This window comes from Dermacentor albipictus, chromosome 6 (assembly GCF_038994185.2).
Source record: "Dermacentor albipictus isolate Rhodes 1998 colony chromosome 6, USDA_Dalb.pri_finalv2, whole genome shotgun sequence".
In the NCBI taxonomy this organism is placed as follows: Eukaryota; Metazoa; Arthropoda; class Arachnida; order Ixodida; family Ixodidae; genus Dermacentor; species Dermacentor albipictus.
Window position 1 is genome coordinate 125,176,802 of NC_091826.1, and position 21,764 is coordinate 125,198,565.

General features: G+C 49.0%; 1 protein-coding gene across 6 annotated transcripts in view; it reads left to right on the plus strand.

Annotated features, from left to right (window-relative positions):
- Window positions 1-21,764, plus strand: part of LOC135899463 (salivary peroxidase/catechol oxidase-like) — a 207,123-nt gene that overhangs the window by 176,358 nt on the left and 9,001 nt on the right. For all 6 annotated transcript variants that reach the window (XM_065428726.2, XM_065428725.2, XM_065428728.2 and 3 more), the window contains 2 exons: window positions 8,111-8,280; window positions 10,771-10,882. In XM_065428726.2, the coding sequence (XP_065284798.1) occupies window positions 8,111-8,280; window positions 10,771-10,882 (282 nt within the window). The remainder of the gene's footprint in view (window positions 1-8,110; window positions 8,281-10,770; window positions 10,883-21,764) is intronic.

A 21,764-nucleotide genomic window follows, 5' to 3' on the forward strand; every position in this document is an offset into this window, starting at 1 on the left:
TGGCGCACCTACGACAGAAACATCCTGGTTGCCCCATTATGGTCGCAGGAGATTTTAACGCGCCCCACACCACATGGGGATACGCTATTTCCAGTGCGCGTGGTACATGTGTGCTGGACACATTTACGGACGCCCAATTCACTCTCCTTAATAATGTGTCAGTGCCTACTCGTCGGCGAGACCACCCTTGCGCACCGCCACACTCACCGGACTTATCTTGGTGGCTAGGAAGGACGACCATCTCGTGGTCATGTGAACCCGACTGCTGGGGTAGCGACCATCATCCGATTCACCTTGGCTTATCTTCGGGCGGAACAAGCCGCCTCCGCCGCCTATGTCGAGTGGTGGACTGGGATCGATACAGGGTGGTATCAGAAAGCAATGTATCCAACTTCATGGTGGACCCGTCCCATTGTCTTAAGGCGGCATTGGTTGAGGCGACACGTACGTCGTAGGTTGATGAATCCCGAACCGCTCCTGATTTGCAACTTCTGCGCCTCTGGGCGTCGCGCCGCCAAGCAGAACTTGCATCAGAACGTGACCCTGCATCAAATACCCTTCGCTTAGAGGCCCAACGCCTTACTGCAGTAGCTCGGCGCCATGTACACCGCTTAGAACGTGGCCGCTGGATGGACTGGTGCTCTTCTCTCGGACCTTCGTCGTCCAATGCCTCCATTTGGCGCACCTTCCGAGTAATGGAACGTGGTCGGCGCCCTCCAGAGCCCGCAGCCTGCGCCCTGTTAGCATCGGGCCAGACACCAGCAGTATTCGCAGAAACTGTCGCCCACACCTTTTTTCCGGCTTTGGACACAGCACCGCCTCCCTTCGTTGTTCAAAACTGCCTTCCTGCGGACGCAGGCACGCCACCTACGCTCTCTGACATCGAGGGTATACAAGCTCCTTTCACTATGGCGGAATTTTTAGCGGCAATCGACCTGTCGAAGCCATGCAAGGCACCAGGACCGGATGGCATACCGTATGAACTTTATAAAAACACGGAAGGCAAGGTTCTCGAAGTGCTGTTGGGGGCCATAAACGAAGCTTGGGCTACAGGAGTCATTCCCAATTCTTGGCGGCATGCAGAAATGGTCCCTATTCCCAAACCCGGAAAACCCCAAGATAATATCGCTCATATGCGCCCAATAGCACTAACCTCAACGTTAGGCAAGCTGATGGAGCGTATGCTCGCGACACGTATTACATGGTGGCTCGAGCGGTACTCATGGTATCATCCTGGTCAAATCGGGTTCCGTGCTCATCTAGGCGCAGAGGATGGCCTTGCGTACCTATCTTCTATGGTTCTCATCGGAGGCCGCTCCCGAAGAATTCGCACGATTCTGGCAATGGATATTCGTAAAGCATACGACCATGTGAGTCACGAAGCAATTGTCGGAATTCTCCATTGGCTTCACTTCCCTAGCCGTGTCTGCACATTCGTCGAAGCCTTCCTGTGCGCTCGCACCTTCTCCATTCGCCTGGCTGGCCAAGCAGTAGGTCAGTTCGTCGCACATCGGGGTGTCCCACAAGGATCTGTGCTCGCACCAATCCTTTTTAATATTGCTCTCCTTCCACTAGCCTGGAAGCTAGCCACGATACATAACGCACAGTACATAATGTACGCAGATGACATCACTGTCTGGTCAGTTGATCCTGAAATCTGCCACCAAGAACAAGTGCTCCAAGAGGCCCTAAACGTGACGCACAACTGGTGTGCTCAGATAGGCCTTGACATTTCCAAGGACAAGACGACGCACATGTCAGTAGCGAACAAGTATGGGCGCCGTCTACTGGCACTCCGGCCTCTTCAGTTAACTCTCGATCAGCAACCATTACACGAGGCTTCAACTCTCCGTGTACTCGGCCTTGAAATGGATTCCTCCGGATCTGCGGGACCATGGGTCAAGAACGCAAAGCAACAGGCCGCAGAAACGATACAGTTGATACGTCGGATTGCGAAGAAATCTGGTGGAGCGAGCACCAACATGGCTCGCCTTCTGGTCCGTTCTGTATTGCAACCACGACTCGTCTACAGAGCCCAGTTTCATCATCTCACGAAGGCACAATGGGCTCGCCTTGAGGCCATTAATAATGAAGCTATGCGGGCCATAACGGGATTACCACGTCTCACTCCGTTGCCAACTCTACAGGCTGAGTCCCAACTCAACACTATTGACGACCTCGTACACCAACGTCGGTGCGCGCGCGCCCTAAAGCCATCATATTTCGGCTCGGCTGCTTCACTGGCCCGGTACATGGGGCACGAAATAGACAATCCAGCATCTACGAGACCCGATGTAGCTCCGTGGGAAAGGGTACAATTAAGTGACAATAAGCCTCTTGGTCGTCTGTATAGCCCGGTTCCTCGTCAGGCGAATGCCCATATTTCCCGCCTTCATCGCGCCGATGACAACCAAGACGATACAACTCTTGTAGCATACACTGATGCCAGTGTTAATGGCACCATGATTCACACAGCTCTCGTGTGTCCATTGATACCAGAGGCAGGCCAAACGTGCTCGTATGTTGCCGATCCTGCACCACCGGCCTACCTTGCCGAGCTTGCTGCCATACGAGACGGCTTGGCCGCGTTGCTACCTACTGTTCAAGATGCTCGATACTCTCAACTCATCATTCGCACAGACTCGACTCAAGCCATCCACGACATACGTAGGGTATCTCGGTCCACCCTATTGTCAGATAGCATTCACCGTCTTGCTGCCACTACGAATATCCTCATACGCGTCCAGTGGGTGCCTCGAGCAGCCCTGCCGGGTCTCCTTGAAGCAGATATGGCAACCCACCCACAGATTACAACATACCCACTTCCACATTTTCCTGAAGACGCCTGTGGACGACTGATCCGGGAAAAGGAAAACCTCCGACGTACCACACGAGCTCTCATACCTCCGTGTGGGTCAGACCTCCCTGGCGGGTTAACCCGCCGAGAGGAGGTTACGTTAAGGAGGCTACGTGTCGGGGTCGCGCTCACCCCGTCTGTGACCGCTCTCTGGCCACAACAATACCATGGTCCTTACGGCTCATCGTGCCCATTTTGCAACACAGGAATCCACAATGTGACAGTAACACACCTATTATGGACGTGCCCAGGGCTTCATCTAAGCCGTCTCCGCCATCTCCGGGCAACAGGCCTTCGGCCTGGCCGCCCACCCGACCTTGAACGTTGGATTCATGGACCCCATCATCGTTCACTTCTAGATTTTTTGCACGAGTCGAATCTGTTCGTGTATTTCTAACATCTTTTGTATTATGCCTAAGGGCATGCTTTCGAATAAAAAAAAAGAGTCCTTCTTTACTACTTTTGCTTCTTTACTACGTTTGTTTGGAGCATCGGGTCGATGCTTTTTACGAGGGGTTTATTGACACGTGTACTTGTCATTATCGGGCGACAACCTAACACCGCCTAACAAATGTTATCGCACAGCGCAGGACGCGTGCATGTATCGGAAGTTTCTGGAATGTTACCGATGGTTCCATCCGCTGTCTCTGACCGAACCTTGTGTGATCTGATTGCATGTGCGCGCGAAGCGAATAATATAGAACTTCGTGGAAGGCACGCGGGTCCCAGCGATTACTTTGGAACATTCAACGACTGATGTATAAAAGCCGACGCGCTTGATCCGCTCATCAGATTTTCGATGATCGCAGGCTGTGTTCGCCGCTATCGCTGTACTATAAGCGTAACCTGTTTTTGTGGGCACAGGTTCGCCCAATAAAAGTTAGTTTTGTCTTTCACAGTATGCTACTGTGTTCTTCAACGTCAACACTACGTGACACTATCATGTCTGCAGCTTGTGCATAAGTCGTAATTTACGTATTTTCTTATGCAACTTACTTTTAAAGCTCAACTTAGTTCAATAACGCACTTGCGTTTGGCGGACGGCCTTTAAGGATGAGGATGCAGGCTGCGCTTCCGAACGCGTGCGTGCGCCCGTGACGTACGTCGCTTGTGGTGGCAATACTTGCCTGTATAACGTCGGTTAGGGTGGTGACACTTCTCTAACATCTGCACCATCATTGCTGTATGTGAACTTTCGCAACGTCGAATGGAGGCGGACACTTTTTCTTTCCTTCACCCTTCTTTTGAAGTGAAACGTCTTTGAAATTGGGCCGATGGGGTGAATTCTGAAACCGCATCAAAAGAAAACATAATTAAATTATGGGGTTTTACGTGCCAAAACCACTTTCTGATTATGAGGCACGCCGTAGTGGAGGACTCCGGAAATTTTGACCACCTGGGGTTCCTTAACGTGCACTTAAATCTAAGCACACGGGTGTTTTCGCATTTCGCCTCCATCGAAATGCGGCCGCCGTGGCCGGGATTCGATCCCGCGACCAAAAGAAAACATAATAATATCGTTCATAACTTTGCAACCATACTGTCTACGCACCTTGCTTGGTGTCGTTGTGTTAAGGAAAGAAGCCATTACTTGTCGATGCAAATGTGTCGTGCACAGATGGCGCCATTCTGGCGCCAGTCCTAATGCATTTGGAACTGAATTTAGCCTCGCATGTGCGCTCAGGGACGCCAAGGTCAGCACTATTTCTGAGGAACAGAACGAGAGTGTTCGCGTTCGAGTGATCTCACTGAGCCACAGTTGGTATAAGCCATCAAACTCAAACCGTGCTTATAAAGATGTATAAAAGTGTGCAGCAGAAATTCCACGCTTGCTCACTTATGGTGCGGGCGTGTTCCATACGCAGCATCCAGAAAAGGCGTGAGGAGGCTCGGGCAGCAAGACTCAGCAAGGCATTGCGCGGTCACCACATTTGACCACTGTCGGCCCACTACAAATAGGGAGTTGCAAGTTTGGGCGGCGGGATCCATATTATATGTTTAGTGAGTTAAACATGTCATCTTTTTATTGCGTGCGTATGCCGCTTGCCTTAACTCAGGTGTCGTTGTGTACAGGAATGGCCATTCTTCAATCATGCATGTGTCGTGCACGACGATGGCGTCATTCTCTCACCGTGCATGAATAAATAGTATCTAAATTAAAACTCGCGCGCGGCTCTGACACATGCATAGTTCGGCTGTATGTTTGTTCATCAGAGCAGAGATGGTCACGTGCGAGGGAGCTCACCATCTCATAGTACGCAAATTTCGACAAACTAGCGCTCATGAGGAGTTATAAGGCCTACAAGGGTGCAATTTCGTGCCGAAATTTCTCAATTGCTCAACTTTTACGGGTTTTTCGACACGCAGCATCCACAAATCGCGTCAAGGAACTGAGGTAGCAAGGCCGTGGCTTATCCAATCCCTTTTCTCTCTGTACAACATGTTCGTCTCCATAGGAAGCCTGAACGTAGAAGACTGAGAAAAACGCGGCATCCCCGAGACGGCGGCGGTCTCGCGTGGCGCAGAGCAGTGTCGGGTACCACCATCAGCGCGGCCATTTCTTTATATTAAGGCCTGGACACCCTATGGAAAAAAATTGGAATAACTACGAAAAGGGAGCGAGCACAAATGCGAAATTACACCAAATGTGTGAATCAATGCAACATATATAGGGTTACATTATTTCTGTAGCGTAGTGCCCATACGCCCTCTGCAGCATACAGACGATCATACCCCACTGCGGCTGCGTCCCTGATAAAACCTAACCGAGTGTATTTCCTTTGATGTGCTAAAGGCAATCAGAACATAATCTCCTATGTGGTTCTGCTGATCACTGTGACCATTGAAAATGTTTCTCTTATGCACAGATGAAATATTCATGGGGTGATTTTAGCATGCATGAAATAAATAATTATACCAAACTGTAATATGGACAGCACCGCCTTCATGATCAACCTAGTATTGGCAAAAGTAGATGCCACGTGTTTCTGAGACTCCCATTACTTCTTTCAGCAGACTGCCCTAGCGTCTACCGGTGGCATAAAGCAGAATTTAAACAACTTCCCCTATTTCTGCTTTCGTATTACCGTTATTTACTACAGCAAAGTGTAGAATTCTGGAAGTATGCGCCTGGAAGCGTTATTCTTCAAGTCTATTTCTACATTATACTAATTGAACCATCACCTGAGCCATTTCATCATTCAGTACCGGGAACACTGGAGTATCACTGAAGTCCATATAACATCACCATAAACTCGGCCAACACAGCGTCGTGCGGTTAAGAGTAAGGTTGTCTCCGTCGAAATGACGTTTGGTTTCGTGGGATTTCCAAAAGGTATGGTTCTCAGCAACTCCCGCTGAGATCTCAACCTGCTGCCCAATCTCAGCTTGAGTTATCTACTATATCACATGAAGCATACAAACGGGTCCATAAAAGTATGAGACAACGCCACACCAGGAAGAGGCCTTGGAAACCTAACTGCACGCCGTGTCGTGCTCGTGCCCACTCCACGAACTGCGGATCTTTGACTGAACGAATTCTGGGGTTTGAAGTGCCAAAATCAGACTGCAGTGGGGGACACCGGATTAATTTCGACCACCAGGGGATCTTTAGGGTGCCCCTAATGCATAGGACACAGGCGTTTTTGCATTTCGCCCAATAAAAATGTGACCGACCCAGCCTGGATTCGATCCCACGACCTCGTGCTTAGCAGCACAATACCATGGCCAATGAGCCACCATGGTGGGTCTTCCACGCGTATCTTTATTCTCTTCCTTTTATGCATGATAGTTGTGCAGGCCTCCTTAAGCTGTCGGAAGAGGGCGCAACAGGCCCCTCGCCTACACGGCACGCCGAAACAAACACAGCGGCAACGCAATATGAAGGACTGTACATGAGCAACTGACTGTGGCTGGCGTAGTGCGTGCCTGGGGGTAAAGAAGTCACAAGGAAGCGGCAAAGCAGCGAAGAAAACGAGGTCGGCCGCTAACCAATCTCATTCTTCGCGACAGACCGCTAGCACACCAAGCGGTACTATGGGGAAATTGTCAAAGTGTTCGCCGTTTATACCTGCCGTAAACACAGTGTTCAGCTGGTGATGTAACCACTCTACCATGCCATTGACCCAGGTGCGGTGGGCCATGGATAGGCAGTGAGTCGTACCGACTAGATGAGCTAGGGACGTAAGTGTGGCGGATTCAGGCTACCGCCCGCAATCTATCGTGACACTCCTGGGACCCTGCCGAAGCGTGAGACCCATGTTGAGACAAGGGATTGAGAAACAGATTCAATATTGATGTCTGCTTAGGGCGCGGCCTCAGGACAACGCGTTGGCACGATCATTACACACGCAGCTGCAACCGCGTGAAGAAGCAAGTCCTCCAACAACGTCGATGCGCAACTAGTCGGAGCATTGGGCGGGTGGTGGGAAAGGCTGAACCGGCTACTTGGTGCGGCGCGTAACATTGGCGAATTGGCAGGGGGTGTCAGTACGAGGTTGGTTGAGCATGTCGGTGTTCATGTGCGGCCAGGACGCAGCGTTGCGCTGCGCGGCGCGGCGTTGCTCGCGTACGGGTGAGATAAATATCGTGAATATAAGTAAACAGAGCGCGTCGGCAGGTCACGCGGGTAGGAAATGCTGAGGTAGGTTCACTGAGATGTCGCATCAAAGTTGTCTTGATTCACACGAATGACGTAACAGCTGCGGTCGGAGAGGACGGGAGATATTACGTAGCACTTGCAATTCGCATCTTAGAGCTGCGCTGTCGTGATCAGCTCCAGGTTTACGGCTTGCGTAGGAGAAGTGATATCCGTGAAAGGGTGCCAGTAGCTTTATTTCTGCAATACTCCTGGTCACCAATGAAGGAGCGAACCATGAGGACAAGACGTCCGACTCCGAAACCTAACTGCTAGCCTTGTCGTGCACGTGTACACGCCACGAACCACGCACCCTCATTCTCCATCTCTTTTACTTGTTCATTCTGAGCCACCTTAAGGTGCTGGAAGGGGGCGCTGCAAGCGTATCTGCAGGAACATTTTTTTTTCTCAGAAGTCGCACATTAGTATCTTAAGAACAGGGAAGTTCACTCTCTCCTGACGTCAGCACACAACCTCGGCTTCAGTGGCATTGCTATGCAACTTTAACAAAGGGCATACTTGTGCTGTAACACATGTTCTGCTTCTCAATTTGCAGAAAAAAGCGTATTTTTGCCGCCAAGCATAAAGCGTCTGCTTGACTTTCATTTGCCATGCAGGGATGTTCGAGACATCGATCTTGTTTCGGGAGCTCTATCGGAGACACGCCTCGACGGTGCAGAGCTTGGCGCCACCTTCGCCTGCGGTGTGGCCAGGCAGTTTCGCCTACTGAAATACGCAGACAGGTTTTACTACGAGCATGCCAACCAATCAGGTTCCTTTAATGAAGGTAATAGCTTTGAAGTATCTTGGAAAAGCAATCAGTCGTTGAAATAAGATTCTAAATATATAGAGAGCGGTGGTAAATGAGTACTCGAGGAAGGACATTCTAACGTTGGTATTCTAAGATGTTGCGCACTACTTTAAATAGGTGTTGGCTTTTACGCAACAGTAGCAACAGTTCCTTCAGCCTGTCCAATTCGATCATACGGGCAAGGTATCGTCAATTTGTCTAGTAATATAGGGTATTTAACCTCAGGCTTGTAGTCGCATGGTATGAAACAATATGATGGACGAACGAAAAGCTTTTTAGCAGCGAAGTGATAATTGCTGTGTTTATTTTCGTTTATTGTACACAGACATGGACGAAAACATAAATGAAATGGGGAAGTTTAGTCCGCATACATAATAAACACACTTGCTGCCAACAAGATTTTGTTTATTCGACCTTTAAATGACGCTGCAGTCATTGGAGACGCCTCAAGCGTCAGCAGAAGCTTGCATGAAGACCGTTTGAAATTTCTAGAAGACTGCAGTGTTAAAACGTGTTGCACCCTTATGGCTTATGTTGTCTTAAAACAATAAACGTCATCTGCCTTGCCTGAGTTTCCATTCTTGCTGTGTCACACTCAAACCGCACATTGTGCTCGTGACCTGGAACACCTGGTGCAAAACGTTAAAGAATAAAACGCGGGCAAGATACATGATGATTATTTGTTGGAGAACCAGATAGTCCGAAAAAGGGGAAACGTTTTTAGGAGTGCACGACAGCCACCTTTAAGTCCGTTCCCTCTATTAACTTTTGTTGCGAAGTTTTAAATTACAGGCTTGAAGTGAGAAATATGCTGCTTATGAGGTTTTGTATGCCGTGAGAAATTCCTCTTACCAGATGCCTTGAACCTGGAAACACTATCACTCGTCTGATGTCAATTCTGCCAGCACCTACACCCTAGTGTGTTTCTCTCTGAGGTCGTCTCACACCTAGCGCCATGGCATAAACGGTTTTTCAAAGCATTGTATGTATATGTCATGAGTTTTATTTGGTTGTGTCCTGGAAACTGGATTTGCCTCGTTCGTCTGTCAATTCCGTTACACTGAAGGCGACCCCTGACATCACTGACATGTTTTGGTCGTCGTCAGGCCAGCTCGTGAACCCAGCTTCACCGTCGCCATAGAGAGAAGCCTCACCACTGAAATTAAAATTCATGCCCGGCGACAATGTACACTTGAAAGCGGGTGCGATAACCATGGCGATACATCGCAACAACAGCGCCGAGTAATTACGGCCCGGTATTGGGTGGCAGACTGACTGTAACAGCGGCTGCATCTGTACAAGTATTTCGAAAGCCGGGACAAGCAATAGAATAGTGGACGAGGTGGACAATATGTGCACCCCATGAAAATTGTTCTTTACTAGATTGCGTCGTGCTTGCATGTAATTTTTCGTTCGTGAAAGCGGTTTCGCAAGCACAACCGATGGGTACGGGACAATGACGAGGATGAGGCTCGAGCATGTTTCATAGCGGCAATACAGGACCCGCCTACAATCTGCCTATTCGTAGAAAACAATGTCCTAAGCATCGATGGTGTCGGCGCAAACAAGAACATCGCAACACTAACACCATGTAGTTCTTTTTATTTTTATTTTTGCATGGTAGCTCGCAAGATTCACGGCACCCATGTGCCCCATAAAGCCCCATCAGAAATGTAAGGAAAAAAAAACCCTCTCAGCTCTTTCCCCTGAGACCTCGGTCAGCTTGAATATTTCTTTTCTTTTCTATTTGAGAAAAATAAATACTCGTATATGTAGAAGCATAATTTTCATCTAGGACCTCATAACTTTTATGAATTGATAGGCAAAAAAATTAAAAAAAAACAAAGTTCACAAATATATAACTGTGCGTCGAAAACAGATACTGCAGTCTTGTAAATCGAATCTACTAGAGCATCTAAAGGGGACAAATTTGATATCTGACTGCAGCTTTCATAGAGTTCATGCGAATGTGCATAAGTGTTGTGAAAGTGCTACTCAGAAATTATTAGTGTGTATAAAAGCCACTACAACACATCAGTTTCGTCCGCTTAATGTACCTCAATGCGAGAAGCTTACAGAATGTTGACATCGTAATTTATTACTAAGCTATAATCTTGAAAATTTGGTACTTCAGACTTTCTTGGACTCAGCAATTTTTAACAATTTTTTTTATTATTGACAGCATCATAAAAAAATGGGCTTGCTGCAGTCACTAGATAGAAACAGCGTTTTGCATGAGCGGCAAGAATTTTCGTCAAACGGCATGCCGTTTATGGCGCACAAATCAATTTCTCTGTTCCCAATATTTAGACCACAACTCCGAAACTGATCGGTTGCTTCACAGAAATCATCCAACTGGAAAAAAGATATCTTGATACCAGCAGACATTCGCACTGATTTGCAATATTTACATCCAGGTAAGGCTCAAGCTACTTCGTGTTTATCGTATTTTTATTCTTTCTTCAGATCAATTGGCCACCGTTCGAAAAACCACACTGACGAAGATTCTCTGCGAAAATGTCTCAAGAATGGACACCGTCGCAACTAATCGAAATGCCTTCTTGCGCCCCACAAATGAGTAAGCAAAACTCAAGCTGCGATGCTGTTAGCTGCGTTTTTCTCTGATGCGCGCGTGTCGTTCGTAGAGCTATGCAATCACCAGTGCTCTTACCGTAGCTTCGAAAATTTACATGATGTAAGTGTCGGTTCCCACCCAACATTGTGCAAAGGAACTGCCTTTTCATGTTCTAGGGTATTCTTTTTTATCATATACTGGGTGGTCAATTTGAGGTCTTCCAGAATTTTTATTAATCGCCTGTGACTGTGAGCATAATTCATGACTTTGAGCTGGATTATTCAACGAGGCGGACATTTGTAGCAGGAGAAATCAAAACACATATGCAAATATTTGCCGAAAATTTAGTATTTACCTTCCTAACTATTACCTTCCTGCAAATTTTAGAATTTATGAATTGTAGCCGTTAAGTTTGCAAGACGTATCCACCAGCATCAACATAGTTTCTGTCCACTGCAGTAGGAAGGCCTCTCCCTGTTATCTCCAATTACCCCTGCCCAGAGCCAACTAACTGCAAGTAGTCTAGTCTTCACCTAGTCTTCTGCCGTCCTCGACTGCGTTTCCCTTCTCTTGGTACCCATTCTCTAATTGTTATGGTCCAACGCTTACCAAACCTGCGCATTACATGACCTGTCATGCTTTGTTCCTTTTTTCTCTTAATGTATATTAGAATATCGGCTACACCCGTTTGCTCTCTGACCCAAACCGCTCTGTTTCTGTCTCTTAACGTCATCCCCGTCATTCTTCGTTCCACCGCTCTTTGCGCGGTCCTTAACCTGTTCCCAAGCTTCCTTGTCAATATCCAAGTCTCTGCCCCATGTTAGCACCGATAATACGCACGTGATTGTACACCATCCATTTCAATGATAATGGTAAGCTTCCAGTCAGGAGCTGACAGTGTCTGCCGTATGCGCTCCAACCCATTTTTACTCTTCTATGAATTTCCTTCTGCTGATCAGGGTTCCCTGTGATTACTTGACCTAGGTAAACGTAGTTCTTCACAACTTCTAGAGGCTGACCCGCAATCCTGAACTCCTGTTCCCTTCCCGGCCACTCATCATTATCTTTGTTGTCTGCGTATTAACCTTCAACCCCACTCGTACACTCTTTCTGTTAAGGACCTAAATCGTCTATTGTAACTTGTCCGCATTGTTGCTGAATAGAACATTGTCATCGGCAAACCAAAGGTTGCTAAGATATTCGCCATCGATTCTTACTCCTAAGCCTTCCCTGTTTACGAGCTTGAATACTTCTTCCAAACACGAAGTCAATAGCATCGGAGAAAGTGTGACACCTTTTCTCAACCTTTTCTTTATAAGTGTATTTCTACTTTTCTTGCGTGGAATTAAGGTAGCTGTGGAATCTCTGTAGATATTGCTATGGAACAATATGTGCGATCACGAAAAGGCGAGCAGTGTGAAGACGACGACGACGATTGGAAGCAAGCACGGGCTGTTGCCTCTTGACCAAGCGCAGCGTGTTTTCTTGTAAATATACTTGTACATATCTTTTCGTCTGCGTCTTCCTACGTAACATATCTGGTGGAGGTGGACGTTCCCTGTATCTCGTCACGGAGCTTCGCAGTGGACGGTACATCGAGCCTTCCTTCATGGCTCCCGGCGACGACAACCCGACTCCGCTGGGTCCGACCCCTGCTGCCACTTCAAAGACCTACATCACTCTCCCCGCTCCCCGTGATCCTGGCGTATTCTCGGGCAAAGATGGGGAAGACGTCGATGACTGGATCAGCCTGTATGAACACGTCAGCCGCAATAACCGGTGGGACCCTACTAATATGCTTGCCAACGTAGTCTTTTACCTCGGTGGCACACCTCGAGTTAGGTATCGCACGCAGGAAGATGAGCTCACCAGCTTGGATTTACTTAAGACACAGCTTCGAGACTTGTTCGACGACCCTTACGGTCACCAACTTGCGGCGCAGAAGGCGCTTTCCGACCGTGTGCAGACGTCAACAGAGCCCTTTGCCAAGTACACTCAAGACGTCTTGGCTCTGCACCGCAAAACTGACACCCACATGACTTAGTCAGACAAGCTTTCCCACATCTTCAAAGGCATTGCCGATGACGCCTTCAACTTGCTCGTTTGTAACAACGTAGCGACGGTGGATGCTGTTATAAAAGAGTGCCGCCGCCTGCAACTAGCTAAAAGCCGACGTATTGACCAGCAGTTTGCCCGTCTGCCCAACACCCCAGCGACATCTTCCTGTGCCGACGCTCCTCATCCCAACAACACTGCCGATGTTACCAGGATCGTCCGGCGTGAGATCGAGGCTGCCTAACCGGCTGCCTTCGACTCCAGTCCCACCAACACATCTGCAATCACGGTCTCACTGATCCAGGCAGTTTTCCGCCAGGAGTTCGAAAACATGAGTCTTCACACCATCTGCTCGGCCCATCGCCCTGATACCCGCCCGGCTTCTTCGATTTCGCCCCGTCCCGCATCTTCTTACCCACCACGTTTCCGCAACCCATCTGAATGGCGCACTGCTGACGACAAGCCCATTTGTTTCCACTGCCGTCGAATCGGGCACATTTCTCGGCACTGTCGCAGTCGCTGGAGTTCCCCGACCTGGTCTACTTATACTGCCTACTCTCGCCCCCTTGCGCCCCAGGTGGCCCTTCACGTCCCTATGCCGCACGCACCGATAATGCCGCCGCTGCTTCTCCTGCACTGAACAACCCCTATTCTCGTCCGCCTTCGCCCCAACGACGACAATCTTGCTGTCCCCAGCCCCGTCGCCCCCATTCGCCGACTCCCTTCGGACGCCGCTCCCAGCCGGAAAACTAGACGATGCAGCGCCTCGAGGTGATGCTGCATTGCTCCCTACGCCGCCAAATCTTCTACTGACGTTACCCACTAATCTGAAACTTCTTGACGTGCAAGTCGACGGTGTTTCTGTGTCTGCACTCATAGATACTGGGGCGCATTTGTCCGTAATGAGCACTGACCTTCGTAACCGGCTCAAGAAAATTAGCACGCCCGCCACGACGCCTGTTGTACGTGTCGCCGATGGTGGAACAGCCCCCGTAATTGGTATGTGTACCTCCTGCGTCTCCTTCGCCGATCACTCAACAATCGCCCTATTCACAGTCAGCGCCCACTGTCCCCACGACATCATCCTCGGCTTAGACTTCCTCTCCGCACATTCTGCTCTCATCGATTGTTCCGCCAGTGCTCTCCGCCTTGACCTGCCTGTTCTGAATCCTGCTGAACCACACCCGAGTCGCCTCAGTTCCGCCGACTTCGTTCGCTTGCCACCTTCGGCACTGACCTGCGTTGACCTAGTGTCATCCCCACCAGTCCCCGACGGTCACTACATCGCGGCTCCTATGCAAGACGTCCTCCTTACACACGGGATCACAGTACCTCATACAGTTTTATCTATTACGGCGAATTGCGTCGGCCTGCCAGTGGTCAACTTTGGTTTGACGACACAAGTGCTGCCACGCGGAATGTCTCTGGCCCAGCTTTGCTCATTCGAGGATCACCCAGTAGCATCCATTGCAGTAGTCGACACTTCATCCGATACTCCTCTACCATCGCAGTCGGCAAATTGTACCATCGCTGACTTACAGAAAATGTTTGCGCCGACTTGCCGTCCAATTACGCTCGTGAACTCTATCGCGTTCTGTTTTCCTACCACGATAGTTTTGACTTTAACGATCGTCCTTTGGCCCAAACTACAGCTGTCAAACATCGCATTAATACCGGCGATGCCCCTCCTATTCGTCGCCGCCCGTATCGAGTGTCACCAGCTGAGCGTCAAGTTATTCACGCAGAAGTTCGCAAAATGCTTGCCAAGAACATTACTGAACCATCATATAGTCCATGGGCGTCACCTGTAGTACTGGTCAAAAAAAGGACGGCTCATGGCGCTTTTGCGTGGGCTATCGGCATCTTAACAGGGCTAAGGTGCCGATAGTCCACGCAAAAAGGACGTGTATCCCCTACCTCGGATTGATGACGGCCTTGACTGCCTCCACGGTGCTCGCTATTTCTCCTCTATTGACGTTCACTCCGGCTACTGGTAGATTGCCGTGGACGATCTCGACCACGAGAAGACTGCTTTTGGAATACCCGAAGGTCTTTATCAATTCAAATTGATGCCGTTCGGTCTATGTAGCGCCCCTGCCACTTTTGAACTCATGATGGACTCCCTTCTTCACGGTTTCAAATGGTCCACGTGCCTGTGCTACTTGGACGACGTCATCTTATTCTCCCCAACGTTCGCTACGCACCTCGAGCGCCTCTCAGCAGTCCTGGACGTTTTTCGTCGAGCCGGTCTGCAACTCAACGCATCGAAGTGCCAATTCGGCCATTGCCAGATTACCGTCCTTGGACATCTCGTTGACGGGAACGGAGTGCAACCGGACCCAGGCAAGATCCATGCTGTTGCGCACTTCCCTGTTCCAGAGTGCGTCAAGGATGTGCGCAGTTTCATCGGCCTTTGTTCGTACATCCACCGTTTCGTGAGAAACTTCACCGCCATAGCACGACCACTAACCAAGCATTTGAAAGAAGACGCCCGTTTCCAGTGAGGCGATAACGAGGCCTCTGCATTCTCACATCTAATCGACATTCCCACAACGCCTCCCGTTCTGGCCCATTTCGATCCTCCTGCGCTAGTCGAAGTCCGTACTGATGCCAGCGGTCATGGAATTGGCGCAGTACTGGCACAGCGCCAGCGTGGCCAGGACCGTGTTACCGCTTACGCCGGCAGGCTCCTCTCACCCGCGGAGCGTAACTATTCCATCACTGAGCGTGAGTGTCTGGCCCTAGTTTGGGCGGTTGCGGAATTCCGACCATACTTATATGGCCGACCCTTCTCCGTTGTCAAAGGCCATCACGCGCTTTACTGGTTATGCTCACTGAAAGATCCTACAGGAAGACTTAGTCGCTGGCCCTTACGCCTCCAAAAATATTCGTATGCTGTCAGCTATAAATCTGGCCGACTACACAAGGACGCTGACTGCCTGTCTCGCTACCCAGTCGACGAGCCTGACGACGCCGACAGTAGTAGCGCCAACGGCATTTTCTCTGTGTCTGCCTTTGCTCACATCGCCGATGAGCAGTACCGAGACCTATCGCTGTGAGCACTTATCGAGCGTCTGTGCTTTACACCTACCGACGCATCCGTTCGCCGATATGTCCTCCAGGGCGGCATTCTGTATCGAAGGAACTTCCTCACTGGCGGCTCTGATCTTATTCTTGTCGTGCCAAAACAGCTACGACAGACTGTGCTCTTTGAGATGCATGACGCACCCGCTGCAGGACATCTTGGGGTAACCCGCACGTACGACCGCGTCCGCCGCCGCTTCTATTGGCCTGGTCTCGCTCGCTCCGTTCGACGCTATGTTGCTGCCTGTGATCCCTGCCGGCGTCGGAAAACACCTCAGGTGCTACCTGCCGGTCATCTCCAGCCGATCACCGTCCCTGTGGAACCGTTCTTTCAGGTTGGATTAGACCTGCTCGGTCCCTTTCCCACGTCATCCTCTGGGAACAAATGGGTAGCCGTCGCGACTGATTACGCCACCCGATACGCTATCACTCGGGCTCTCCCTACCAGTTGCGCCACTGACGTTGCGGACATTCTCTTGCGTGACATTATCTTGCTTCATGGCGCCCCGCGACAGCTGCTTACTGACCGTGGTCGAAACTTCCTCTCGAAAGTTATCGCTGACATTGTGCGTTCCTGCTCCATTCAACACAAACTGACTACCTCGTACCATCCTCAAACCAATGGCCTGACAGAGCGATTATACCGTACGCTTACCGATATGCTGTCCAAGTACGTTTCCAAGGGCCACCACGACTGGGACATTGCCCTTCCTTACGTAACATTTGCGTACCATTCTTCCCGTCACGACACCGCCGGATTTTCTCCATTTTATCTACTGTACGGCCGCGAACCTACCTTGCCCCTAGACACGGCACTTCCTCCTGCTGCGATCTCAGCAAGCGAGTATGCGCGCGACGCCATCGCCCTCACCGACCATGCACGCCAGCTTGCCCGTGCTCGACTGACGGCCTCACAAACCACTCATCAGTGTCAGTGCAACGCCAGCCATCGCGACGTAAAGTTTTCGCCTGGTGCGCTCGTGCTCCTGTGGTCGCCCTCTCGTCACGTCAGACTTTCGGAGAAGCTCCTATCGCGATTCACAGGGCCCTACCACGTGCTGCGCCAGGTGACACCTGTGACTTAAGAAATTGCTCCTGTGGGTTCAACCTCGTCCTCTCCTCTGGCCTCCAGTGATGTCGTGCATGTCAGTAGGCTCAAGGCCTACTACGCTGCTTCCGAGTCCGATCTTTAGTCTCTCCGGGACGTCGCTTTTGCAGCCGGAGGTAGTGCTACGGAACAATATGTGCGATCACGAAAAGGCGAGCAGTGTGAAGACGACGATGACGATTGGAAGCTAGCGCGGACTGTTGCCTCTTGACCAAGCGCAGCGTGTTTTCTTGTAAATATACTTGTACATAGCTTTTCGTCTTCGTCCTCCTACGTAACAATATTTTCCAAGGTATTTATGTAAGCGGTATGGTACTCCTTGATTGCGTAATGCCTCTATGACTGCTGGTATCGCTACTGAATCAAGTGCCTTTTCGTAATCTATGAAAGCAGTATAGAGAGGCTTGTTGAACTATGCGGATTTCTCGTTTACCTGAATAATGACATGGATGTGATTTATTGTGGAGTATCCCTTGCTGAAGTCAGCCTGTTCGCTTGGCTGACTGAAATGCAGTGTTGCCCTTATTCAATTCGCGATAATTTGGATAATACTTTACACAATACAGGCAGTAGGCTAATGGGCCTATAGTTTTTCAATTTTTTTACGTCTCCGTATTTGTGGATTAGCATAATACTTGCATTCTTCCAGTTTTCTGGGACTCTAGCCGCCCATGGACACCTGGTAGAAAAGCCGCCAGTTTTCCAAGCATTATGTCTCCTCCATCTCGGATTGTTATTCCATCTTCTCCTGCCGCTCTTCCTCCTATCATGTCTTGTAGGGCCCTACTTACTGCATTGCTAGGTATAGGAGGAGTTTCGGTATCCTGTATATTACTGTTTCTCACGGAGGTATCCTGACTCCTGTGGGTACTGTACTGGTCAGTATAGAATTCTTCCGCTGCTTTTACTATACCTTCGAGATTGCTGATGATATTACTCTACTTATCTTTCAGTCTATGCCTCTTGGTTTGTCATATGCAAAGTTTCCTTCTCACTCATTTCAGGCTGCGTCCGTTTTTTACGGCTTCTTCAGTCTTTCTCACGTTATAGTTTCGAATATCACTTATTTTCGCCTTGTTGATCAGTTTTGACTGTTCCGCAAATTCTATCTTGTCTTTTCAGTTAGTCGACACTTTCATTTTTGATGTTCCTTTATTATGTCCTTTGTTACTTGGGAGAGCTTGCCTACTGATGGCCTTTGTGCCTTGCCTCCCGCTTCAACTGCTGCCTCTGACGCCAGCCTAGATATGGTTTCATTCATTACCTCTATGTCATCATCATCTCTGTTATTAGGCTGCACATTTGTTTGCAAGTAGCAGCCTACTACCTAGGTTGACTACCTCTAGGTTGACCTGTTTCTCCTTTACCAATTTTGCTCTTTCTCTCTTCAAATTGAGGTCAATACTAGCCATCACTAAACTATGATCACTGCACATTACCCTACCTATCACTTCTACATCCTGCACTATGCTGAGATCGGCAGAAAGTATGAAATCAATTTAGTTTCTTGATTCGCCAATGGGGAATTTCCAGATCCACTTTCTTTTGCAACGCTTCCTGAGAAAGGTGTTCATTAATCGAAGCCTATTCCTTTCTCCAAATTCTACCAGCATCTCTCCTGTAGCGTTCCTAGAATCGACGCCGTAGTTTCCAATTGCTTGTTCCCCAGCCTGCTTTTCCCCAACTTTTGCCTTGAAGTCGCCCATTACTACACTATACAGAGCTTTCAATTTTCTTATTGGTAAATCAACATTTTCATAAAACTGATCTACTTCATCGTCATCGTTCCTGGATGTTGGAGCGTAGGCTCGTACTAGCTTTAATCTATACCTGTTATCAAGTATGATTACGACTACTGCTGCCCTATCATTAGTGCTGTAGAATTCGTCAATGCTGCCGGCTATGTCCAGATAGATTAGGAATCCTACCCTGTGACCTTTATAGCAGGAGACCTTTATAGCAGAGGAAAAACGCCGTTATTCAGCAAAGTATAAGCCACAGCAGTTCTGCTAATCTCACAAATGCCGATCATATCCCAGACAATCTCTGATAGCTCCTGAAAGAGTCCCGCTAAGCTAGCCTCACTCTATAGAGTTAGCTGATTGAACCTCCAAGATGACATCAGTTGCCAAATATTATTTTCCGAAGTGTGGGACAAAATACATGGGCGCACAAGTTACTTGTCTGCTTCAATCCATAAAAGAACTTCTTGTCCAAAAAGTAAGTAAAGCTGTAGAGTATTTTCATGGCGAGTTTGAAGGTGCATAACTCCCAACTGGTGTGATTTTAGAAATCCATTTCAAGCCAATTTGTCTTGCAACGTCAGAGCTACAATTCGTAAATAGCAATATGTGTCCTAAAGTGCCTAATTAAGAAGTGAGTGAATTTCCAAATAGTTGAATATGTTTTTCGATCTGTCCTGCAAGTAATGTCGGCCTCTCTCAATAACCCAGCTTAAGGAATAGAGTTATGTTATCTGCCACAGGTATATATTTCGAATTCCGTGGTACTAAAAAGTAAACACCACGCGTATGTTTGCAGCCTCCGCAACTCGCATTTGTATTTCTGGCGTGGAGCCTCTTTTTGCTGGACTTCTTTTACAAGCTACTATACGATGATCTGCTGCTTTCGTGAACGCCTTTGTTGCTTCTCTATCTCTAAACTACAGCATAAGCTCGTGTAAGATCCGCACTTTTTTCGTAATTTTGGTGAAGTGCCGCCCTGGCAATCAACCGAACTTTTTCTTCAAAATGGTGCCGGCACAGCTTTGACTTGCGCGCACCCCGGTTGTACTATTGCATCAGTGGTCAACGCGCAGCTCTCGCCATCATGTATCGGCAGCCGTCAGTACGCCATGAACAAAAATTGCCTGACGCGCGCGCGCGGCATCGGGGTACCGAGCGCGACTTCTTCTTCACTGAAACTTTTTTTCCCAAATTTTCTGACTGTCAAGTTGGGAATGCGGCCATTACATGGGTGCGGTCCTTACACGAGTCTATAGGGTATTCAGTAAGGTGAAAGTCCTTGAAACGCACATTTTCTTTGACCACGACACATGCAGGCGATTACACTACGGAAGATCCTACTAAATAAATGGTGGTCGGTCGCTTATTCTATTCGCCCCGGTAGTTTTTGTAAAACAATGAACCATCTTGTAGGACAATTTTGTAAAGTGTGATATGTCAGTCGTATGGATTACGTACTACAACGAATATTTGCCTTTGAACTGTATGGTCATAGTGGCTTTTGTTTTGTTCTCGCTCACATCATTATTTAGTGAAGAATCAGTATACTTTCCTAAACCGCAAGTTGTTTTAAAGACAGACACGCAACATGAAGTAGGGAAAACGGGAGCCAAGTTTGCTGTTCTCCTATTTCCTGTGTAATGTGCATGCCTTTTGCTGTCTTCACTTAAGTCAGTCGAGCGAAACGAAACAGTTTTGGACATTTCCATTTCCTCACTGTCTTGTTTCAGCTGGGTTAATTATTAATACTGCGATAGCAAATATATGGACACTCCAGGCACATCTCTGGCGGCGCCGTGAGATTCCATATAAAGTTCAAGGGTGATGAAATCTTCGCCGCGCGCCGTATCCTGTATGTGCGAGCGCAAGATTGCAAGGGTGAGCCGGTGAACGCAGTTTAATCTCGCGTGCGCGAGCGAGGAGGGTGGGGAGAAACCGCTCCTCTTCCGTCCCACGCGGGGCAGGGGAGTGTGGCGACGAAAGCGGGCGTTCTTCTCCGCGGCCTTGCGGGTGGCACATCTTGAAAGCGACCTGCGATGTGGCCAACGTGCGCGCCCGCGCTGGCCTCATCTTCAAAGCGATCTCCGATGTTTGCATAGTGCGTGTAATGCGGGTAGCTTCGTATGCGCTGTGCTTTCGACGTTTAGTTCACCTTGAAGCGAGAAATACACGAAAGCCAATTCGCTCGCTGCTGCTGCTGCCGCAATTATTCACTCCAGCGTTTTGACACCGTGTTTGCGCGGTGTTGTGGCTATGGTAGTGTTCAGGGCACGTAATCTACCAAGCCCATCGACTACTACGTCTGGTTGTAGTCGATGAAGAAAAAGGGTTTGTTTCGCTTAGTTACACGTCTCCGGTTACGGAAGCAAACCCCATGCCGGAGAAAGTTAAACGTGGAAGTTCACCTCAGCATCCTATGTCCTCACTCTTGAAAGGTCTCTGCTTTTAATACCATCGTCTTCCCTCGTCGAATCGACTATGGCAGCTCAAGACTGACCAGCAGCAAATCCCTCTCGTCGACTTCATTGCGATACCACGCCCCTGCTCGCAATAACCCGCAATAACTCCGCTTCCGAAGAGCCAGGTTTGGAATGTGTGGCAAGCAAGGCAACCGGCGACCCCCCATTCGTCGTCGTTATCCCCCCCTTTTATTCTCTCAGGCTGCCAGGTAAAGGGCAGGGAGAGGGCCTTTCGTGGAACCCTGCAACAGTCGGTGTTCACGCTGCGTTGGCGCCAGGATAAGCGCTGAGCAATGGGTGGTGACTTGACTCGTGGCAATCGTCTAATTAACTGCGCCTCTCAGTTAGCTGTCGTGGTTGCTTTCATTCTCTGCTCAGGCTTCCAGGTAAAAGTGGGCTGAGAGCCTTTCGTGGACCCTTGCAACAGATGATGT